The sequence below is a fragment of the Talpa occidentalis genome, unplaced genomic scaffold (assembly GCF_014898055.3).
Source record: "Talpa occidentalis isolate TD23 unplaced genomic scaffold, MPIMG_talOcc4v2.1 talOcc4.9, whole genome shotgun sequence".
Classification (NCBI taxonomy): domain Eukaryota; kingdom Metazoa; phylum Chordata; class Mammalia; order Eulipotyphla; family Talpidae; genus Talpa; species Talpa occidentalis.
The window spans coordinates 594,482-616,724 of record NW_023605305.1 but is presented as its reverse complement, the minus strand read 5'-3'; the positions used below and the strand labels follow the sequence as shown (position 1 = coordinate 616,724).

The window sequence follows — 22,243 nt, the reverse complement described above, 5'->3', positions numbered from 1 at the left end:
ACTTGACGCGAGGCCCCGAGATCCGCCGTTGGCGAAGCCGCCCCCTCGGGCCCAGGCGCCGCCTCTCCACTGCGCCTGCGCCGCCCCGCGAGGGGGACCCCCCCCCCCCGCGTCTCTCATGGAGCCGCCCGGCGCGGCCGGCACCCGAGCACGGCGGAGAGCGGCGGGGTCCCCGGGCCGAGGCCAGGTGGGTCCCCCGCGGCGGGTCCGGGCGCCGCCCCGGCCCTGCCGCTCCCGGAGGCGAGGGGGGCTCTCGGGGTGCGCCCCAGCCCCCGGCCTCGCGCCCCGCCCCCTCCGCGCCTTCGGGGCGCACCTGTCGCCACTCCCGCCCCGGCGCCCGGGGAACTTGACGCGGACGGAACTCCTGTTTGAACGCGGGGCGCAATCCCGGGTTTGCCTGAAATGCACCTAAAACAGCCAGACAGGCCGGCCCCCGCCCCCCCAGCCCCGCGGCGACGCCCTGGGGCCGCCCCCAGCCCCGCTGCACCCCCGCCCGGCGCCCCCCGGCCTGGCCTCCCCGGGACGGGACGGGACCGCCTTTGGGGTGGACACACCTGCCTGGCGGGAAACCCAGCAGGCGCCGCCCCGCAGGCCGCCCTGGCTGAGCGCGTGTCCTGACAGGACACCCCGCGTCCTCACCGCCCGGGACCCCGCGCCCGCGCGCGCCTCAGACCCAGACGGCGCGAGCCCCCGCCCAGCCCTGCAGGGAGGGCCGGCCGGGCCGCACTGCTGGGGTGACCCCCGGGCCTGCCGGGGGCGGGGGACAGGGGTGGGCGCCCAGGCCAGTCTGCGACGTGGCTTTGCTCCCTGGGGAGACGCCCGAGGAGGGACCGCCGGGCCGTGTGGCAGGAGCCGAGGGGAGACACGGCCCCCCGGCCCTGCTGCCCCGGTCCCCGGCCCCGCCGCGAGCCGGCCACGGGCGCAGGCGGCCCCGGGTCAGGCCAGTGTGTCTGCGAGGCCGGCGACACCCTCGGGCCGGCGGGCCGTTTCCTCACCTGGGTCCCTCCAGGCCTCTTAGCCTCGTGTCCCTTCACACCGCCGCTGTCGCGAAATTCCATTTCGGGGCTTATCAGTGATCCGCGCCGCTTTCCTCTGACCTTCCGCAGACGCCCATGGAGGGACAGGCGCGCCCGGCCCCGCCCCGCGGGGAGCAGCGCCCGGACTGCCCGCCACCCATGGGAGCCGGAGCCGGAGCCGGAGGTCGGGGCCTCCCCAGGAGCCTCTGCCTCACGCCCGCGCTTTGTTCGGGGTCTCGTTGAAAGCAGGGGGGCTGCTGGGAGCGGGACCCGGCGCCCGGGCCCTTCTGCCGCCCTCTGGCCGCCGCCCGCTCCTCCTCCCCGGAGCCGGCCCGCCCAGCCGTCCCCGGGGTGGCAGGGCCGAGGGCCGGACAGCCCCCACCGGAGCACCTCCTGGCCCAGCCCCGCGGGGTCCCAGCGAGCGTGGCGCCCCTGACCCCCGCACCGCCCGCCTTCTCGGTTCTGGGGGCGGCCCTGGCAATGCCCACGCAGACACCTGGCGGAGGCCAGTCGGGAGGCCCCTCTGCCTGTCCCGCCGGGCGCGGCTGCCCTGAAGGGCCCTTGACATGCTCAGAACAGACCCATGGCCCAATGGCTCTCACGGTCTGTCCCTCGCGGCCCAGTGCACCAGGAACAAGGCTGGGGACAGCGGCGAGCAGGGGCGCCTGTCGTGAGGCCCTGGGGCCGCTGGTGCTATCTGAGAACCCTGCCCGCGGGGCCTCGCACCTGGCCCGGGAGGGCCCGTGCCCACTGCCCACACCAGCTGTTGGCTCTCGGCTCCCAGGCAGAGATGAGCGGTACCTGGAGCTCGAGGCTGGGTGTCCCCCTGCGGCCGCGGAGAAGGAGGTGGACAGCTGGTGAGGAGAGGGAGGGGCAGCGGCTCCTGCCTTGCACCGCAGCCCCGCCCTGGGCTGGGCGAGGGCAGCCTGGAGGACAGCGGGCTGCTCTGTGTGAAGTCCAGGGACGGGGCAGGCCGCGGATGCCGCCCAGCGGGGGAGGACCGACGTGCGAGGTCGGCTCCAGACCTGGCAGCTGCGCAGGAGCCTGGGCCGCCTGGACCAGCTGCACGAGGAGAAGGGGCTTTTCATCCAGGAGACCAGGTGAGGGGCCGGGGCCTGCCCCAGCTGCCCGCCCTGCCCCACCGCTGTCACCCTGCCCACGCCCACCGCAGCCGGTCAGCACCAGCCCCAACAGAGGCCCCGGAGCATCTGAGGGCCACACGGAGAAGCTGGGGTGAGGCACGGCTGGCACCGACCACCAGCCCCCAGAACCGCTGCCGCCACCCCCACCCCGTCTGCGGCTCTGGGCAGCTCCTGGAAGGGCCGCAGACAGCGCAGACAGCGGGACTCTTTCCTGCCACATGGCCAGGAGGAGCCGACCTGGCCCCGCCTCGACGTCCGCCCATCACAACACCTCCTGCCCCCCAGGCTCCCGAGCCCTGCTCACTGCCCTGCTGGACGCCAATGGCCTGCCCCCAGGACGCGCATCTGGGGAAAGCGCGAGCGACTTGCATCTTGCTCCCCCACCCAGGCCCCACAAGCCTTGGGCTGTTCTCACGTCCCCTTGGGGCTGGGGTCTGGCAGCCGCCCCGCCCGCCCGCCGCAGGGCATCTGGGGAGCAGTGGGCACCCTCTGTGCACCGTGGCTAGAAACCACCTGGAGAGATGAAGGGTCTGCACCCCCGGGGCAGGGGAGCAGGCACCAGCCGGATTCCGCTTCCCCAGGGCCGAGCTGCTGGCCAGCCGCCAGCGGACGGAGCGCATCAGGGGCCAGCAGGAGAGGCTGGCGGCCGAAGTGGCCGAAGAGACGGGGGCCAAGAACATGTAGGTGTCCACTCTGGGCGGGGGCAGGGGCTGGTCCAGCTGGAGCTCAGGGGGCACTGGGCCACCAAACCCGGGCGGTTCCAAGCACCTGCTGCGGGCGGGCGGGAGCAGACACCGCCTAGATGACCCTGGGGCGAGAACCATGGCCGTGAGGTCGGGGCCGGTCCCCTGCAGGGCTTCTGGGCGGGCAGTGAGCGTGTCCTCTGTGTCTGCCCCCAGCGCGGCCGTGGGCCGCCTCCAGGCCGCGGCCAGACGCCTGTGCGCGGAGCTGGACCAGGAGCAGGCCCTGCAGGACACGCTCCAGGCCGCGCTGCAGGAGAGCGAGTGAGCGCGCGGGCGGGGGCGCAGCCCTACGTGCCGGCTTCGTTCTCAGCCGCTCAAGCGCCGAGAGGTTGCTCGGGGACCGCGGCCCGGCACCGGCCTTTCCTGGACTGAATGTTGCCATGTGGGCGGCAGAGCTGCCAGCCCCGGGCTGCCGGCTGGGGTGTGGCCGTGCGCGTCAGAGGCGCCTCCGGTCAGCTGAAGCACCAGGGGCTCACGGGGGTCTGACCCGCTGAAGGCCGCCCAGCTGGGCCGGCCCGGGAGTCACTGCCCAGCACAGGCCCTCAGGAAGGGGCTTCACCCCCACCGGGACTCGCTGCGGGCCCCGCCCTCGCCCTGCCTGAGCCCCACGCCCCTCGGCCAGACAGATGCGGGCGGGAGGTGTAAGGAGGGTGCGGCGGGGCCCTCCCCTCCCCAGGGCCCAGCCGCAGTGGCCCCTGACGCGCAGGGTCCAGTCACAGCCCTGCCTGCCTGCGTCCGGGGGCTCAGTCCGGACGCCGACCCTACAGCCCTGAGTCTGGCGGGGCAGGGCAGGGGACAGGGTGTCTGCCGCGCCCCGGGCCGCCCCTGCCGGCAGCTGCTCACTTAAAGAAAACTAAATTTGAAAGGGGCGCAGGGACGGCTGCGGGGAGGCCTGTGCCCCGGCTGCGGTGGCCCCTGAGGTGCCCTTGGCAGCAAGAGGGGATCATTTGGGGCCACCTGGAGCTGCTCTGTCCCCAGCCGGGATGACTGGCCCTCAACCAGGACTGCCTCCCCCCAGGGCAGCAGGCCCAGGACCGCCCATGCAGCAGGCCCCTTGCAGTGGTGCCCCCACAGGGCCCCTGCAGATATCAGGTGCCACAGCCCCCTCCCCGGCGGGACGGTGCAGGGGGTGCCGGCTGCATGGTGGGTGCAGAACTGGACCAGCAGACTGGGCCGCCAGAGATGGGGCTGCAGAGGGGGATCCCCACATCTGGTGGCTGTGCCCCGGAGGACGCTGGGGGGAGCTGACCCTTCGGTGGTGTCCAGTGTCCTCTCGGTGTTCCCACCCGGGGGTGCCGGCGCCCGGCCTCAGCCCCCCAGCCCTGGCCGAGGTGAGCAGGCGCCTCCGTCCGCAGGAACGCCCTGTGGCACCTGGAGCTCCAGAGGGGGCAGCTGGAGGACGTCCGGAAGTCCGCCGAGGAGGAGCGCGCAGCTGCCCAGCACTGCCACCGGGACCGGGCGGCCGAGAGGCTCCGCAAGGAGAGAGAGGCCCTGGGCAGGGCAGAGAGGGGCCGTTTGCTGCGAGTCAGGTCAGGGCAGCTGCCCCCTGGCCACTGCCCTCCCCACCCTGGGCGGCCCCCTCCCCAGGCGGTCCCGCCACTCCCCACCTGGGGCCCCACGCGCCCCCACCCCATCTCACCGCTGACGCCGTCCTGCCCAGGGCCGCCCTTTGCCAGACCTACTGTGCTGCCCAGAGCCCTGGGCCCTTGCCGGGCCTGGCCCCGCCCCTGCCAGGCCTCCCAGCGCCAGCCTACCCAGCGGCCCCTGCCCCGGATGAGCCCGCACCTGGGGTGCTCAGGAGAGGGGCTTAGGTGGGGCCAGCCAGCTGGAGCAGCTGCCCACGCTGCCCTCCCACGCAGGAAGTCCTCGGCGCTGCAGAAGGAGCTCGGACTCCGGCACCAGCGGCTGGTGGAGGACGCTCAGAGGAGCCACAGGGCGGCCGTCAGGTTCCTGAAGGCCTCGCTGGGCAGGTGAGCCCGCGCGCCAGGTCCCACACCCCTTCCTTCCCAGGGCCGGTGTCCTCGCTAACGCGTCACCCACCCGAAGGGAGGGCAGTGCCAGCTGCGACCACCCGCCGCAGAGGCCGCCTATGCAGGGCTCACGCCCAGAGGGCCTCGCCTGCCCCGCTGAGCCCCTTGCGGTCCTGTGCTGACCCAGCCGCCCCCCGGCCCCCTGGACCCCCCAGTCCCTCAACCCCCCGGCCCCCTGAGCCCCCGGCCCGCCACAGCTGCACGGCCTGTGCTCCTCCAGGATCCAAGAGCAGAAGAGGCGGGAGGAGCTGGCGTGCCAGGAGCACCTGCAGAGACGCATGGACGCCGTGCTGGCCTTGAAGAGCAGCATCTCGGCCAACAGGGTGGGCGGCTGCGGCCCAGGCCGTCCACGCGGGGCCCGGGTAGGGTGGGCGGTGAGGCCTGCGGGGCCCGGCCAGGCGCCCCCACGGCTGCGTGACCCCTCGCTCTGCTCCCAAGGAAACGCTGCGCAAGTTTCAAGCATGGGGCCAGACCAGGGCCCAGCGGGCGGCGCGGGAGGCCCAGGCCGAGCAGGAGGGGGTTCTGGCCCAGGGCGGGGACGCCTTCAGGCTCCTCCTGCACCAGCGCCGGCGCCAGGAGCTGCAGGCCCAGCGGCGGTGAGGGTGGGCGCGGGCGCGGCGGGAAGGGGCTCCGGACCCCAGCGTGCTGCGCCCCCACCTCCATCCCGCAGCCCCCCGTGCCCAGGGGCCCTGGCCCTGCGGCTCCCCGCCCCACACCTCTTCTCTTATTCCGCCGTCCCCGAGCCCTCGCCCCGCACGCTGGCCATCCAATGGAGTGTCGTCTCCGGCGGCTCCCCTCTGGACGCCCAGCGCTGGCCCCGGCTGCCCGCCCGGCCCCAGCGCACGCCTGGCCCAGCGCTCCTCTGGTCTCCTTCGACCTGTGCCCAGTGCCACCTCTGGGCCCCTGCCCCCAGCACCCCCGGGAGATCCTCCTTGGTCTGCAGGGCTCAAAACAGCTCCCCCGAGACACCAGGTCCCCGTGGGGCCCCCACCCCAGGGTCCTGGCAGGAGCGGGCATCCCAGCGCCAAGGCCACTCCCCACCCCTGCTGCCCTTCCTGCCGCATGGCTGTGCCGCGCCCGCCTGACAGGGGTGTCTGGCCACAGTGTGTTCTCTCACGCTGCGCTCCCCGCCCCAGCCCCCGCTGTGGGCCAGGCGGGCCAGGGACTCTCATCCCTGGCTTCCCAGGAGCTTCGGCCGGGCCAGCGGAGGCCGAGTCCCTGGCCTGGCCGCCGTGCGCTCAGGAGCCCGCCGTGCGCTCAGGAGCCCGCCGTGCGCTCAGGAGCCCGCCGTGTGCTCAGGACCCCGCCTCCCCAGGGCCTTCGAGGAGGAGCAGACGCTCCGGAAGCAGGAGATCGTGGCCAGGATCCTGAGGGAGGGCCTGGAGGAGGAGGCCAGGAGGCAGAGACAGCACCCCCCAGCCCGGGCCCCGGCCACCGTGAGGCACAGGACCTGGGCGCACGTGGCCAGCTGCGAGGGGGGCAGGGCGGAGCCCCCCACCCAGCCGCTGGTGAGCGGGCCCCGGGGGGCTCTGGAGCTTAGGGAGGGGCCCTGCAGGAGGCCGCTGGGCACAAGGCGCCAGTTTTAAAAAATCTTTAGCCCAGCGCTTTCCTTCCGACGTGCGTGTTCAACTTTGGACAGTTTATGACTCGGCGTCATGTGGGGTCTCGCAGCTCCCCCCGCCAGGCCCCCCCCTTCGTGGTCAGCTGGCCAGGCCCTCCTTTGCCCACTGTCCCAGCGCGCCATGCGCAAGGGAAGGGGGACTGCCACCATCATCCTTCCTCTGCCCTGCCCTCCGCACCGCCTGCGGCCCCCCGATGGCCACGCTCCCCCTCCGAGCCGGCTGAGGCGGGTCGGGGTGTGGGCCTGGCCTGACCGCCCATGGGCTGCGGGGCCTCGGTCACCATGATGGCTGCAGCGGCCAGGGCGGCGGCCAGGGCGGCACCCTCCCCATTTGGGGTCCGTGCTCCCTCCCTGCACCCTGCGGGCAGCCTTGGCCTGGCCTCCCCGGTGAGCGCAGCCGGCCGAGGCCCCGTCTCCGCCCCCTGAGGCGGGCGCGCCCCTCTCCCCGCAGCAGAAGGAGCTCACGCCCGCCCAGGACCCCTGCCTGATAAACGTGGTGTCCAGCGAGTCTGTCCAGGGCCTTGTCGGGCTCCCCAGCTCCGACGAGGAGACGCTGGCTGAGCCCGAGATCGCGGGGCTCTGGAGCGAAGGCCCCCGGGGCGGCCAGGTGGGTCCCCGGGGCGGGACCGGCAGCCTCCCCGCGGGCCACCGGGGGCGCGAGCCTGGGGTGGTCTGCGGGGAGCCGGCGCCCCCGGGCGGCGGCGCTGGAGCCTCCCTTGCACCGGCCGGGCCGGTCGCCCACCAGCGAGCAGGGGCGGCGCTGGGCCGGGCCAGGGCCCGCCGCGCCCCGAGGGCGGCCCCGGGGTCGGGGGGTGCCTGCCCGCCCCGCGCCTCGCCCGCGCCTGGGGGGCCTTCGCGGCGGCGCAGCCCGCGCTCCGCTGGCTCCGGGAGGCGCGGGCGGCGGCACCGGCGCGGGCAGGCCGGGCCGGCTGGGGCGGGGGGTCGCTGCCCAGCGGGCACACGTGGGGGGCGGGCGGCCGTGCCGGCTTCCCCGCCGCAGACCACCGGCCCCCGCCGAGCGCCCGCCCCGCCCCCAGGAGCCCCGGGAGGCGGCGGCCCGCGAGCCCGCGGGCGGGACAGCAGCGGCCCGGGACGCCGAGCGCCGCGAGGGGCAGCGGCTGCGCGGCGCGGCCGGCGGCGGGCAGGGGGCGCCGCCCTTCGACAGCAAGCCCGCGCGCCTGCTCTTCAAGGTGCGCCGGCGCGGGGCGCGGGGCGCGGGGGGCGGGCGCGGGGGCGGGGGCGGGCCACCCCCGCCCGGCCGCGCCCCTCCCCGGCCCGTCGCGAGCCCCGCTGTGGCCGCCCCAGGACTTCGACGTGGGCGCGGAGTACAGGAAGACGCTGACGCTGGTGAACGCCGCGCGCGGCGCCCGCTCCTGCCGGCTGCTGGGCGTGCGGGGGCCGCTGCGGGACTTCGTCCGCGTCCGGTAGGCGCGCGCCCGCCCCCGGGCCCCGGCCCGCCCCCCCGGGCCCGCCCCGCCCCGCCCCCAGGGGCGCCCCGCCCCGCCCCCGAGACCGCCACGTCACGCCCCCCGGGCCCGCCCCGCCCCGCCCCAGGCCCGCCCCGCCCCGCCCCCAGGTCCGCCCGCCCCGCCCCCGGACCGCCCCGCCCCCGGGACCGCCCCGCCCCCCGGGGCCCGCCCCTCCCCCCGGACCGCCCCGCCCCGCCCCCGGGACCGCCCCGCCCCAGGACCGCCCCGCCCCCAGGACCGCCCCGCCCCGAGACCGCCACGTCACGCCCCCCGGGACCGCCCCCCCGGACCGCCCCGCCCCAGGCCCGCCCCCCCCGGCCCGCCCCGCCCCAGGACGGCCCCGCCCCGCCCCCGGGACCGCCCGCCCCCGGGACCGCCCCGCCCCGGGACCGCCCCGCCCCAGGACCGCCCCGCCCCCCGGGGGCCCGCCCCGCCCCCAGGACCGCCCCTCCCATGACCGCCCAGCCGCCAGGACAGCCCCCCACACCCGCCCCGCCCCCCAGGCCCTGGCGTCCCCCCTTCCCCCACCCGGCTCCCACCCCCGCCTGCCCCCCCCTGCCCGCGCCCTGGGGGGCACCAGCCCTGGGCTCCCGAGCCGGGGCGGGTCGGGGCAGCCCCCTCCCGCGCTGACCAGGGGGCGCCGCTTTCTCTTTCTCTGCCCGCCCCCCTCGGCCGCCGCTCCCCCCCTGCAGCTTCGACCCCCCGGGCCCCCTGCCCGCCGGGATGTCCTGCCAGGCGCTGGTCACCTTCAAGCCCCTGGTGAGCGCGGCCGCGGGGCCGGGCCCTGGGGGGCGGGGGGCCGCGCTGACCGGGGTGTGTCCTGCAGGTGAACAGAGACATGGAAGGCAGCATCTCGTTTCTGGCCCAGACGGGCGAGTTTTCTGTCCCCCTGAAGTGCTCAACCAAGAAGTGCTCAGTGAGCCGGGGTCGGCCGGGAGGGTCTCTGGGGGGCACCGGGGCCATGGGCGCACGCGCACCAGCGCCGGGCAGTCGAGCCGCCCGCACTGGACAGCACGGACTGAAGGGCTCCCGGTGCCGGGGCCGGAGGAATCCTGCCTCCAGCAGCTCCGGGGCGCCCTCCCCCCGGGCCCCCACCCCACCCGCGTGTGCGTCTGGCCCCCTCGCCGCTGGGAACCCCGAGCTCCCCTCTAGGTCCTGCTCCTTCAGGCGTCGTCCAGAGCAGGACACGCGGCACCCCCGCATCCCGCCCCCGCTGCGGCGGTCAGCAGGGTGGTCGCGCCTCCTGGCCAAGGGGCCTCCCAGGGTGCCCACGGCCGCGTGGGCTCGGGGCTGCGCTGTCTACCGAGGTGCCGTTTTATTTCCCCTGGGTCAAGGCCAGCGGGAGGCCTTGGGCACACGCAGGCTCCATCCTCACGTTTCCCGCGGCGCCCTCCCCGCCCCTCGAGCCGGCCGCGTCCCCACGGTGGTCCTGGCAGACCCGCGCCGGCCCTCCGGCCCTCCCGCCCCGGCTGCGTGGCTGCGTGGCGTGCTGGGCTGTGCTGCCGGCGCCCGTCTCAGGGCGGCCCCTGCCGCTCGGTCTCGGGCCCTCGGCTGACACGGGCTCATTCCCGCCCCCCGTCGTGGGGTCCCTGTTTGCTCCCTTGCTGGTCTCCACACCTCGCCCTGCTCGGGTCAGAGGACGCAGGACACTCACCTGCCCTGAGTGCCCGGCCCCCTGGGCTGCGCTGCCCCCCGAGGGGGGTGGGGGAAGGTCCTCAGCTACAGCAGCCTTGGCGTGGTCCCCCCCCCCCCGCCCGGGTCTGCCCTGCGGGCTCCGCTGGACGGCTGTCCCACGGGAAGCTCCGTCACAGCGAGACGCTGGCCTTCCTGCCGGGGCCGGGCCCGCCTTCCCGGGCCGTGGTGAGCCGGGCGGTTCCGAAGCCTCGGCTCCGCGCCTCGCAGGTGGGCTCGGGGCCCGGCCCCCAGCTCACGCGGGTCTCTCGGCAGCTGTCCCTGGACAAGGAGCTCATCGACTTCGGCAGCTACGTGGTGGGCGAGTCGGCCTCCCGCTCCGTCACGCTGGCCAATGGCGGGGGCCTGGGCACCTGGTTCAGGTTTCTCCGGGAGTCAGAGGCCGAGGACACAAACACCTCCTCATCGCCCCTGAAACTGGTGGGTTGCTGCCTCTCCGGTGCGGCCGTCCGCTGTGTCCAGGCGTCCCCCAGGCCACTGCCCGGGAGCCTGCGGCCGGGCGCGCAGGGCCAGAGGCCCGGGAGGGCGGCCACCCCCAGCCCCGCCCGCCGAGGGAGCTGGGCGCCGGCACAGGCGCAAGCGGGGCGGGGCCGGAGGCGGCTCGGCCAGGCCACAGGTCAGGCCTGCAGGCTGGGCCGGGCCCTGACCGGAGGAGGCCCGTGAGCTCTGCCGGGCTCCCCTCTGCAGAGCAACTTCCTCGCTTACGAAGACACGGGCTCGCTGGAGAGAGTGGCGCCCAGCCTTTCTGAGCAGCTGGGGGGCCCGCAGCCCTCGCCCGAGGACACGGGGAGCCAGGAGCAGCCCTGGAGGCCCGACGATGGGGAGCCGGGGGAGCCGGGCGCCACAGGTGAGGCCCAGACCGAGCGCCCAGCCCCCGGGGCCCCAGGGCCCCGCCAGCCGCGCGGGCCAGGTGCAGGTGCAGGTGCAGGGCGTCCGGGGCCGCGGCTTTGGGGGAAGGCGAGGACACCGGCCCGCGGTGGTGACGTCCAGCGCTGTCGGCGTCGGAGGCCGGAGGGAAACTGGCTGAGGGCGGGCTGGGGAGGGCCGCCTGCCTCATCCCTGCCCGGGGTGCCACGGGGTTCGGGCGGGAGGGGAGGGGGCAAGGGTGGGAGGGCGGCGTGCGGGGCGGCCCCGGCCCCAGCCGCCCTCCCAGCTCCGCCTTCCCGTCCAGAGCCGGAGGCCGCGGCCAGCGTGGCGCCAGCGCCGCCCGAGGAGGAGCAGCCTGAGATCTCGCTGGGAGAGGTGGGCCCCGCGCGACCCCCGGCAGCCGTGGGGCGAGTCCCGCAGGCTGGGGAGCGGTCGCCGCCCTCTGCCCTGCACCGCTCAGGTCGGGGCTGTGGGCCCAGCTGCCCCCACGCCACCCCCAGCGCGGGCCCGCGGCCAGGCCGGTCGTCTCCCTCCGCAGGTGACCGAGGGCGAGATCGGCCCCTTCTCCTCCGTCAGGGTGCCCGTCGTCTTCGCCCCGGCCATCCCGGGGGCGGCCCACGCCCGCTTCAAAGTGGTGTTCAGGAACCCGCAGTGCCCAACGGTGAGCGTCGCCGGCTTCCCGCCGAGGGTGGCCTGCCCTGCGGGTCTCATGCCCACGCGGGGGACCGGCCGAGGGCGGGGGGGGGGGGGGCGCTGGACCGCGGGGGGATGGTGCACCGCGGGGGGCCCGGGGGCGGTGGCTGGCACCACAGCCCGCACCCTCACCAGCCCGTGCACACGCCCCCAGCCCCCTGGCACGAGTGCCCGGAGACAGCGTTCCCAGTTTCCAGGGAGCTCAAGTTTTCATTCTTCGGTTTCATCGCTTATTTATAAACGTTGTACATTTTTATCTTGTTGAAAGTTTTCTCTGTGAGCAAAGGCAACGCTGACGTTGCACGTGTGACAGGGCCCGGCGGGGCCCGCTGCGTGGTGGGGATCGGGCGTCGCCCCCGGGAGGCGTCGGGGACGCGCCGCCCCCTGCCCGGTCTGCCCGGCTGGGTCTGGAAAGTTGGGTCATTGAAAGGGCCTGTCATCGCACGGCGTGAGAAACCCCACGGGGCCCCGAAGGGGGGCATCTGGCCAGCAGCCCGGCCCCCCTGGACCCCACTAGCCCCTCACCGTGCCCCGCCGACCCGCTGCCCGCCCAGCTGTATTTCAGCGTCGTGGGCACCGCCGTGGACTTGCCGGTCTGGGTGCCGCGGCCCTGCGTGGACCTGAAGACCTGCATGTACGACCGGCTGTACCAGGACTCGGTCGTGATCTGCACCCGGTGAGCCGCGAGGGCAGCCCGGGCCCCGGGGGTGCGGAGTGGCGCGGAGACGGGGTCCCGGCTGGCCGCAGCGGGTGGCACGGCGGCCGGGTGAGCCGGGGCCACGCCAGCCCCAGCCCTGTGAGCTGGGTGCGAGGGACAGCTGGGGCTCCGTGGGGCCGGGCGGCTGCTCTCCGTGTGCAAAGTGCTCCGGGGCGTGGCGGGAGCGGCAGAGGGACGGGAAAGTGGGCCCGGTCACTCCTTGGTGGGCTGACCAGGACGGCTTTAGGGACGCAGGGGCAGCGGGAACCCCCAACCCCAGAAACCTGCGGCTCAGGCTGTCCCCCGGGGTGGGGGCAGCAGCCGGGACCCGGCACCCTGTGATTCAAAGAGCAATCACCCTGTGATTCAGGGTCTAGAGGACCCTGGGGTGCGGCAGGAGCCCCTGTGCGCGGGGGGCGGGGCCGGCGGCCACTCTCCCCGCGCAGAGCCCAGGCCGTGGGGCGCCCTGGCCCCACCGGCACCGGCCCGGAGCCTCCTGCCAGCCACGCCTCCCCCGCCTTGCTCTGCCCACGCCCCCCTCAGAGTTCACCTCTGGTCCAGCGGCCTCGGGGGCGGCGGGGGGGCGGCGGGAGGGTCAGCGCCTCTGTCGGGGGCAGGTCCAAGGTGGCCCTGCGCCTCCAGCTGGAGGTGTGCAAGGAGCTGCGGGCCACATGGAGCTGCTGCCGGAGACCAGCTACATCCAGGCCCTGGCGTCCTGCTCGGTGCAGCTCAAGTTCCTGCCCCGGTGAGTGGGCGCCGCCCCCCGGCCCGGCCTCTGCCAGCGGCTCCCGTTCGTGCCACAGAGGCTCCAGGCTGGCCCCAAGCCACCCTCCGGCCAGCGGCCCAGCCCCGCCCCAGGGCGCGCGGGACAGCGGGGACCAGCCCGGGCCACGACCCTGCTGCCCCCGGCCTTGCCCTGCTGCCCCGGCGGCGGCCGGTCCCTGCTGTGACCAAGTGCGGTCTCGGGCGATGGACGCTTCAGCCCCCGCCGGGCCCGCCCTCACGATGGCCGGCTGCCGGGCGTCTCCCGGCTGAGACGGCGGCGGGGGCTGCCCCGCAGAGCCGGGCGCGGGGGTCACCCCTGGGCGCCCCAAGCCCCACGCTGGCCGGCCGCGCCGGGCGGGTTGACAAGCGTCTGCCCGCAGGCACTCGCTCCCGGAGGACGCGGGGATGTACTTTGACAAGGAGACCCGGGTCCTGGAGGCCCCGATGACAATCCGAGTGGCTGATCAGGTGTGTGGGGGCGCCGGGCACCCTGGGCAGCGGGCAGCTCGGCAGCTGGCTCTGCGCTGGGGGTTCCCCGGAGCCGTCCAGTGCTGCATCCCAGGGCTTGGACAGCGAACTGGCCCCTGCAGCTGCCCCTACGTGAAGGGCTGTGGGTGAGTGGGGCCCTCTGAACCCCGCAGCCCGCCACACGCTGGGGACACACCCTGGTGGCGGCAGCTGTCCCGCCCTCCCTGCTGGACAGCGGGCAGTGGATGCTCGAGGCCGCAGCACCGCGCTGGCTGCCCCCGCCGCGTGGGGCACATTTGCCGCAGCTGCGGGGAGTGACGGCCGCTGCCCTGTGCTGCAGATCAAGCCGGTGGAGTTCACCGTCCACGCCGTGGTCACCACCTCGGATCTGGAGCTCAGGCCGCCCCTGGTGGACTTTGGCTACTGCACCATCTACGAGGCTGTGAGGACCCAGATCAGCCTGTGCAACCACTCCCTCCTGCCGCAGGAGTTTGGCTTCGTGGGACTCCCCAAGGTGCCTCGGGGTGAGGGGCGGGTGAATAGGGGGGCAGGAGGCTGCCGCCCTGGGCCGCGGGCCCCACACCGTCCAGGCGCCTTGGCCTGCAGCCCCTCCCCCTCCCCCCATCCTGTCCTGGGTGGGGTCAGCCCTGGGCCTGCCTCTCTGTCCTGGTCTCCCCTCTCTGACTGCTGCTCCCCGCACCCGCTGCCCCGCCTTCCGCCACCCTGCCCACGGCCCTGGGGGCGGTCCCTCTCCCTCACGCACCCTGCCCAAGCACCCGCGCCCCCCAGACGCGCTCACGTTGCTCCCCGGCCCTCCCTTTGGCACGGTGGGGCCTGCCCAACAGTTTGTGGACATCCAGCCCGGGGACGGCTTCGGGACCATCCTGCCCCTGGAGACCCTGCAGCTGGACGTGATCTTCCAGCCCAGCAGGGCCAAGGAATACAGCTTCGAGCTGGTCTGCAAGTCGGAGATCAACCGGTGAGCCAGGGGTGGGGGTGGGGGTGTCCACCAGTGAGCTGTGGGGTGGGGCCCGGCCGGTCCGGCGCCCGGCCATCCCCAGCGGCCGCCCACGCAGAACAGCGCCGGGCCACAGCTGTGTGCGCGTGGTACCCGTGAGTGTGTGCGTGTGGTCTGCGCGTGGGCTGTGGCAATCTCGTGTGCGTGGAGTGTGTGCACGCGTGCCCTTGCGTGGCTGTGCCTGTGGGCTTGCGCTGTGCCATGCAAGTGTGCTGTGTGCGTACATGTGTGTGCTGTGCACACACACGTGCGAGCGTGTGGGTGTGTGAGGGAGGGTGTTCACGCAGCATGTGGGCGGGGTGGGGCGGCGGGGGGCGGCACCGAGGCCGGGCTGGGGCCGGGCAGGGCGGGCCGGGGCTGGCGGCTGAGCCGAGCCGCTGCAGGTGCTTCCGGCTGCTGTGCCGCGCGGTGGGCGTGCACCCGCCCCTGGAGCTGTCCCACCACCAGATCAAGTTCCCGGCCACCGCCCTGGCCGACACGGCGGTGGCCGCGCTCTATGTCATCAACACCCACCAGAGCATGAACTCGCTCACGCACTCGCTGCCCCGCGTGGGCACGGAGGACGCCTTCCCCGTGGGGCCCACGTCCTTCGAGTTCCTGCTGCCCCCGGCTGCGCCCATCACCATCTCCCCATCGGTGGGCACCGTGCTGCCCGGAAAGGTGGGTGTCGCAGGCCGCCCAGGCGCCGGCTAGGCGTGCCCCGACCACAGGGATCCCCCCAACAGCAGATGTGGCCTCTGCCCAACCCTTGCCAGAACGGAGCCCGGAGCGTCGGTGGCCAGGTGCAGGCGGGAGGGGACCCAGCACCTCATGGGGGACGGGCACCCTGGCCTGACAGGGTGCGCAGCAGGGACCTCCCAGCAGAGGGGCACCAGCGGGGAGGACACCCTCACCTGCTGCCGAGGGAGCCCTTCACCTGGCAAAGCTCAGACACCCGCGGGCAGAGGGCCTTTACCACCCGGTGCCTTAACAGAGGCCGTTATGGCCGCCGGGTCCTCTCCCGGGCCCCGCGCCCCGCCCCCTGCCTCTTGCTCATGCCAGAGGGCAGGGGCAGGGTCTTGGCCATCTTGGGCCTCCATCACGCAACCCCCACCCAGACGACAGTGTGAGCCGGGTAATGATGCCCTGAAGCCCCCTCCCCGGCACAGTGGCCAGGGAGGCCCTCCTGGGGGAAGCCTGCTAGGCTGAGCTCCAAAGAGAAGTGTCAGGTGGGACTGCAGGAGCCAGGCAGCTGTGGACAGGGGTGCTCTCAGCACAGGGGCAGCCCCAATACCCAGGGCCACCTGCTCTCCCTGCAGAGGTGCCTAGTCCAGGTGGCCTTCCGGCCCACGCTGCCCAGCGAGCTCATCTGCGAGGAAGTCCTCCAGGCCCAGACCAAAGAAATGGAGGCCAAGTGGGTGCGTGGGGGCCCTCGCAGGGGAGGGCCTGCTGCTGGCCCCGCAGTGCTGTGCTGGCGAGGCGCCTCCCTCCTGCCCTGGCAGGCTCTGCGGGTCCCTGGGAGGTGGCCGCAGGCCCTCTGGGCCAAGGGAGGGGAGCAGTCACAGCGAGCCCGGAGGAGGCCTGCAGAATGAAAACTGGACAGAAGGCGGCACCCTGGCCAGGGACAAGCCCCATGGGGACAGGCCTGCCCCTCCAGCCCCCGAGGTGGAGCCCACGCAGCCGGGTGCCACCGAGGCCCACGCGTGAGGCTGGCTGCTGCCCGCAGCTGACAGGAGACGGGGCACGTGGGCCTGGCCCGGCCGACTCTGCCCTCCCCTCCTGGTGTCTCGGCTTCCTCACCGGTGAAGGCTGACCCCACAGTCGTGCACAGGCCCAGGTCTCGCACTGGAGGCTCGTGTGCCCCCAGACGCTCACTTGTTTCTGTGGCATTTAGGGTTTCCAAACCTGTGCCTGCCCCTGAGGGACAGCCCTCAGCCAGCCTCTCCCATAGACGCGTAAGGACACAGCGGCCCCAAGGAGGGACCTGCAGAAGCTGTCCACCTCCACGCTGCTGCTGCAGGACCCAGACCAAGACCCCGCGGGCCGGGTCTCCTCTTCCCATGGCCTGGAGCTGCAGAGGCAGGAGTTCAAGTGCAGGTGTGTCCAGGAGAAGGAGGCCCTCCCTGGCCCCACAGACCGCCTGTCTTGAGCTATGTGATTGGAAGTCTGGGGTTGTGCAGGCTTCAGGTGCAGCTGGATGCAGGTTCTGCTTCCAGGTTCCTCAGGTCCTACTTCTCGAGCACCTACCTGCCCACCCCATTGCCCTGGCCCCCCGTGTCACTGTGAACGGCCCCACCCCATGGGCAGGGGGGGATGCCGACGCCCAAGATCAGAACCCCCAGACCCCTTGGGGTGCAGCCCAAGCCCCAGAGAACTGCGGTGACCTGAGCTGCCTGCTGCCTGGGCCTTTCCGGGCTGCCCCGGAGGCAAAACTGTCTGTTGAGCTGCCAAAGGCGCCTGGTGCCTGTGTCTGAGCAGAACCTGGGGGGAGCTGACCCTCACCCCACAGGACCGCCTTGGAGGTGGCCCGAAGGGGCAGGACTGAGTGCTCTTTGCCGGCTCACTCCAGCTCCGACGAGTACCAGGCTGCGCTGTTAGCCCTCACCCGGTCTTTCAAGGGCAAGTTCGACAAGCTCGTGGTCCCCTGTGTCGTTGCCAGTGGGGACGTGACAGACAGGAAGGGCGCAGGGCCCCTGAGCTTCAGGTGCGCTGGCCGGCGGGTGGTCAGCCTCTCGGCCGCACACCTGGCTGGGGCCGGGGGCGGGCAGGGCAGGTGGCTGCCACGCCAGGCCCTCAACGCTCCCCTCCCCTTCAGCCCCCACAACACCCTGTACCTGGAGCTGTGGTGTCCCTCCGTGGCGCCGTCCATCATAGTCACGTCCGACAGAGGCAGGACCGTCTCCAACTTTGGCCACGTCGCTGTGGGTGAGCCCCGGTTGGGCCCAGCCCTGCGCACGGCCTCCCCTCGCCTCCTGCCGGGCCTGGGGGGTGACCTGACTCCCCACCCCTTTCAGGACACTGTGGCCTGAAGAAGATCTCCATTCAGAACGCAGCCCGGGAGGACCTGGCCGTATCCCGCCGCGCGGGCCCAGCCGGGCTGCGGGCGGGGGGGGGGGCGGGGCTGCGGGGCGGGGTCGGTGGGGCTGAGGGCGGGGCCTCGGGGAGTGGGTGGGCGGGGCTTCGGAGCGGGTGGGGCGGGGCTTCGGGGAGGGAGTGGGCGGGTTGAGGGGTGGGGTTGGGTGGGGCTGAGGGGCATGGCGGGCGGGGCTGCGGGGCGGGTTGGGCGGGGCTTCTGGTTGGGTGGGCGGGATGAGGGGGGGGTTGCGTGGCGCTGTGGGCGGGGCTGCGGGGCATGGGTGGGCGGGGATTCTGAGCGGGTGGGGCGGGGCTTCGGGCAGATGGGCGGGGCTTCGGAGATGGGCGGGGCTTCGGGAGGGAGTGGGCGGGCTTAGGGGGCGGGGTCTGTGGGCTGAGGGGCGGGGTTGCGGGGCACTGAGGGCGGGGCTGTGGGGCGTGGGTGGGCGGGGCTGGGGCTGCGGGGCGGGGCTGCGGCTCCACGCCCGCCACCTGCTCCTTGACGGGGCGTCCTCAGCTGGCGTTCTCCGTGCTGAACCCCAATGGCCCCTTCGTCCTGCTGAACCCCGTCACCAGGCTGTCGGCGGGCCAGGCCCACGTGCTGGCGCTGTCCTTCGCGCCCCGCGAGAGCGTCCTGGTGAGCCCGGCCCCTGAAGCCGGCCGCGGCCCGCGCCCCGACCCGCCTCCGCGCCGCCCGCCTCGGCCCCCCCCCCGCTGTGGCGCGCGCCGCCCCCATGAGGGACGTGACCCCCGCAGGCCCAGGAGACGCTGGACATCGTCACCAAGCGGGGCACGCTCGCCCTGACGCTCAGGGGCACCGGCGTGGCGTCCACCGTCACGTGCTCCGTCGCGGGGGGCGTCCTGAGCATGGGCCACGTCCTCGCGCGGGAGTCCGTCTCCGCGGGCTTCAAGGTAGGGCGAGCGGGGCGCTCGTGGGCCCCCGGGAGCCCCGCCGCAGGGGCCCGCCGCGCCCCGCAGCTGCCGCCTGCGCCGTCCTGTCCCGCGCGAAGGGCAGCAGCTGCCGGGGCGGAGCAGCCCCTTCCCTGCGCCCGCCCTGCCCGCGCTCCTGGGCCGGGTCCCCTGCGCAGGGCCTTGGCCGGCGCGTCGGGCTGTGGGCGGGCGGGCCCGGGGCAGGGCCGGGGAGAAGACGGAGCGGGAGGCGCGCCCGCCGGCTGGACGCGGCAGGGCCCCGCCCCGGGCAGCGCGCAGAGACGCGGGGCCGCCGGGCGCCGGCGGTGACGGGCCTGGCCTGGCAGCTGCAGAACCACTCCTCGCTGCCCATCGCGTTCTCGGTGCACCTGGACAGCCTGTCCGCCTCCCGGCGCGAGGCCCGGCAGCGGCTGCCCCGCTTCCTCGCGGCGCCCGCGCAGCGGGCGGAGGTCGTGGGTGAGTGGGCGGGCGCCGGGTGGGCGGGGGTGGGCGGGGCCGCGCGGGGCCATTGGGCGAGTCGCGCGGGTGGGCGGGGCCGGTGGGCGGGGCCGGTGGGCGGGGCCTGCGGCCAGGTGCGGCGGGGCGCGCCGGCAGCGCAGGGTCGGGTCCGCTCGCCCGCCCGCAGGCACGCAGAACCTCAGCGGCCAGAGCGTGTTCAGCGTGGTCCCGGTCCAGGGCGTCATGGACCCCGGCAGGGCGCAGGACTTCACGGTGACCTTCAGCCCGGACCACGAGAGCCTGTACTTCTCCGACCGGCTGCGGGTCGTGCTCTTCGACAAGGTGAGGCTCGGCCGCCGCACGGCCCCTGCCCGCCGCCGCGTGTCCGCGGCGCTCTCTGCACCCCCACTGCGGGGGCCGCGGTCTCTCAGGAAAGAAGGGATGGCCCCACAGGCTGTGGTCGCGGGCGCTGAGCCGGGGGGCCTCGGCGCCGGTTGGGGGCCAGCGGGTGCAGAGAAGACCCCCGCCCCAAGCCCAGCCCCTCCCGGAGCCGCAGCCCGGGGGCAGGCCCAGACCGCTGTTGCCTGTTCCCAGAAAATCTCCCACCAGATCCTCCTGAAAGGCGCCGCCCGAGAGCACATGATGTTCGTGGAGGGCGGCGACCCCCTGGACGTGCCCGTGGAGTCCCTGGCGGTGACCGCTGCCCTTGACGCAGAGCACAGAGAAGGTGGGCCACGGGCGGCACTGGGCAGTGTCAGCACCCTCCCCGCCGCACCCTCACCCTCGGCCTTCCAGCCCACCCCCTGGGGGCGCTGCCAGCAGAGGTTTTGTGAAGAACAGCACCCCCCCCTCCCGCCTGGCCCCGCGCCACACGCCCCCCAGCCACACCTTCCCAGCGGGCCAGCCCCAACTGCCCTGTCTCCAGAGGCCGAGGAGCTAAGGACCATCCTGGTGACCCTGCACTACGTCCAGTTTGACACAGATGAGCCGGCTCCGCCTGCCAGCCGGGAGCTGCGGGTGGGCTGCATCCGCACCACCCAGCTGTCTCCCAAGAAGGTGACCACAGCTCGCCCTGGCTCAGCTTCAGCCCCAGCTGCCTCCCCCAGCTGGGCCCCGGCTGCCTGGGCTGGCCTTCCTGGGCCTGGCACGGGCTCCCGCCACGGTGCGGGTGGGAAACCCACCTGCAGGGAGGAGAGGGCGGTGGCTGGCCCTGTGCCCACCGGCCCTCACCTGCCCGCCCACCCCACAGACCGTGGAGTTCAGCGTGGACAGCGTGGCCGCCCTGCAGCATAAGGGCTTCACCATCGAGCCCTGCAAGGGCTCTGTGGAGCGCGGCCAGACGAGGACCATCAGCATCTCCTGGGTGCCGCCCGCCGACTTTGATGTAGGTGCCGTGGGTGCCTGCCAGGGGCCCGCGGGGGGCAGGGCTGCTTGGGGGGCTGTCCAGCGGGGCCAGCAGTGACGGCTGCCCCCCTCCTCCACCCCTGCCCTCGCAGCCGGACCAGCCGCTCACAGCCTCAGCCCTGCTGCAGCTCCGGGGCGACGTGAAGGAGACCTACAAGATCCTCTTTGTGGCCCAGGTGGCCACCAGCTCCTGAGCCCAGGGGTCTCCCCCACACCGCTCGCGCCTCCTGCCCACCCTCAAAGCCTTCCCTCTCGGGGGACTGGGCTGGACCCCAGGCTTGGACGGCCCCTGCTGGGCAGGTGACCACACGCAGCTCTCTGCGTGCCCCCTGGATGCCCGCAGACACAGCCGCTTCCTGCTGGACACGGAGAGCAGGGATGAAGAGCACCCCTTCCCTGGCCCCCACAAGCCCACCCCACCAGCACCTGTGCAGCCTTTCCAGGCCTCGGGGCAGATGCCTCACAAGCCTGTGAATAAACTGAGCCGAGTACAGGGATACGACCTCCATGTGCCAGCCACAGTCCATCGGCAGCCCAGTGAGGTGTGGTCAGAGCCTGGGGAGGCAGCACCTCGCCCCCACAGGCACACACCCGTCTGTCCATAAAGCAAAAATTCTGACTGATCTCTGCCTGGGAGTTTAAGTGCTTTCTGGGGTGGGTGTGGAGGCACTGGGGGGACAGCTGGCGTTGGGGGGAGAGCACAGAGCTGGTGGCCCCGGGGAGGAGGGGCATGGCTGACAAGGAGGGCGGGGAGGAGAAGGGGCTGGCGAGGAGCTCCTTCCAAGCCCCTGATGCCTGGAGACCCCCAGAAAGAGTGAGCACACATCAGGGACACCCTCTGTGCCCCCAGCCTCCTGCACAGGGCTGGCTTTTCTCTTGTCCGCATTGAGTCTGGGCCTGGCACTGGGCCTGCCAGCCTCCGTTACCCCAGCTTTCTGGAAAGCAGTGGGCTGGGCAGTCCCCCCAGGTGGCCCTCCTGGGCCAGCACCAGGCAATCCCAGCCCACCCACCCCCCCAGAGCCGGTAGGAGAGCACAGCACCCCTGCCTGGGGTGGAAGGGTGTCCCAGCTACCCGGGAGCAGACTCGGACACCAGCTGAGCCGTGGCCTCCCCCCAGCTCTGCTGCCTGGAGCCGCTCCCCGCCTGGCATGTGCAGTGCTGCCCCTAGAGTGCCTGGGTGGGACCTGTCTAGTGGGCAGACCCCATCCTTCCTGCTACCCCCAGAGTGGCCAGCCAGAGCCAGAGCCACTCAGGCCCCAGAGAGGTGCCCCCTGAGGGAGGCCACCTGCCTCCCTGGGGCCAGCTGGCAAGAGGGGCAGCCGCGTCCTTCCAGACCCAGCCCACCCCACTCCAGGCTGCCTGAACTGCCGCACACGGCCCCGGCGGGCTGGAGGGAGGAGGACCAGGCTCTGCGCGGGTGGAGGTGGGAGCCTGAGTGATGCTGGGCAGCTCTGGGGCAAAGCCCCCACGCAGGTGCCGATCCAGGGGAGCTAAGAAGCCCTGGAGGCCGGGTCCTCGGGGGCTGGCCCCTTCCCGGTGGGGACAGGCACGCAGAGCATGTCCTGAGGGCAGTGAGGAAGAGCGTCCACGGTCGCGGCTCCTGCCGTCCCTGCTGCTCGCCGCGCCCACCACCTCCCCCTGGACGCGGGCGCAGAGCACCCGTGGGGGGGGGGGCCTCCCCACAGCTCGCGGACGCTGAGACCCAGCGCCGGCTCCCGAGGCCACGCGCCCGGGCCGGGCCGCGCCACAAACGCGCAGAAAGGGCCTCCGAGGGCCCAGCCCGGCCCGCCGCGAGCCCCCGCCCGCCGCGGTGTGGAGGTCGCCTCCCGCCCAGGCCCCCGGCCACGCTCTCCGGGGGAGGCCGGGGCGACCCCCAGACCGGCCGAGGGGCAGGCCTGGTCCGGCGGGCTGGGGGCTCTGCGCGAGGGCGCCCCCGCGTCCCTCGCCAGCGGGCCGGACCCCTGAGGGCGGGGTCCCGAGGGGAGCGCGGTCCCAGGCGGGGTCCCGAGGAAGCGCGGCTGTCCCGGTGCGACCGCTGGGGGCGGGGCCTCGGGAGGGGCGGGCCTCGGGGCGGGGCGGGGCCTCCTGGCGGAGCGGGGCCTCGGGGCGGGGCCTCCAGGCAGAGCTGTGCTGCGGGGCGGGGCCACCGGGCAGAGCAGCGCTGAGGGGCGGGGCCTCAGGGGCGGAGCGGGGCCT

The 22,243-nt window shown here is 74.3% G+C and overlaps 1 protein-coding gene across 1 annotated transcript; it reads left to right on the top strand.

Moving 5' to 3' along the window:
- The first annotated feature begins 1,477 nt into the window (after positions 1 to 1,477).
- CFAP74 (cilia and flagella associated protein 74) lies at positions 1,478 to 20,676 on the top strand. Its single transcript, XM_037499514.2, is given in 38 exon segments — positions 1,478 to 1,873; positions 1,973 to 2,116; positions 2,740 to 2,838; positions 3,058 to 3,162; positions 4,257 to 4,430; positions 4,761 to 4,871; positions 5,152 to 5,254; positions 5,370 to 5,527; positions 6,247 to 6,439; positions 6,950 to 7,159; positions 7,590 to 7,742; positions 7,858 to 7,976; positions 8,714 to 8,780; positions 8,848 to 8,937; positions 9,969 to 10,133; positions 10,401 to 10,560; positions 10,885 to 10,955; positions 11,119 to 11,241; positions 11,828 to 11,949; positions 12,588 to 12,634; positions 12,637 to 12,715; positions 13,116 to 13,203; positions 13,544 to 13,717; positions 14,049 to 14,182; positions 14,605 to 14,881; positions 15,520 to 15,618; positions 16,152 to 16,297; positions 16,770 to 16,904; positions 17,016 to 17,125; positions 17,215 to 17,270; positions 17,793 to 17,912; positions 18,032 to 18,187; positions 18,532 to 18,661; positions 18,831 to 18,985; positions 19,238 to 19,370; positions 19,569 to 19,699; positions 19,893 to 20,027; positions 20,140 to 20,676. Coding segments are annotated over 38 exon segments (5,151 nt in total). The 5' UTR covers positions 1,478 to 1,496; the 3' UTR covers positions 20,242 to 20,676.
- The last annotated feature ends 1,567 nt before the right edge of the window (positions 20,677 to 22,243 follow it).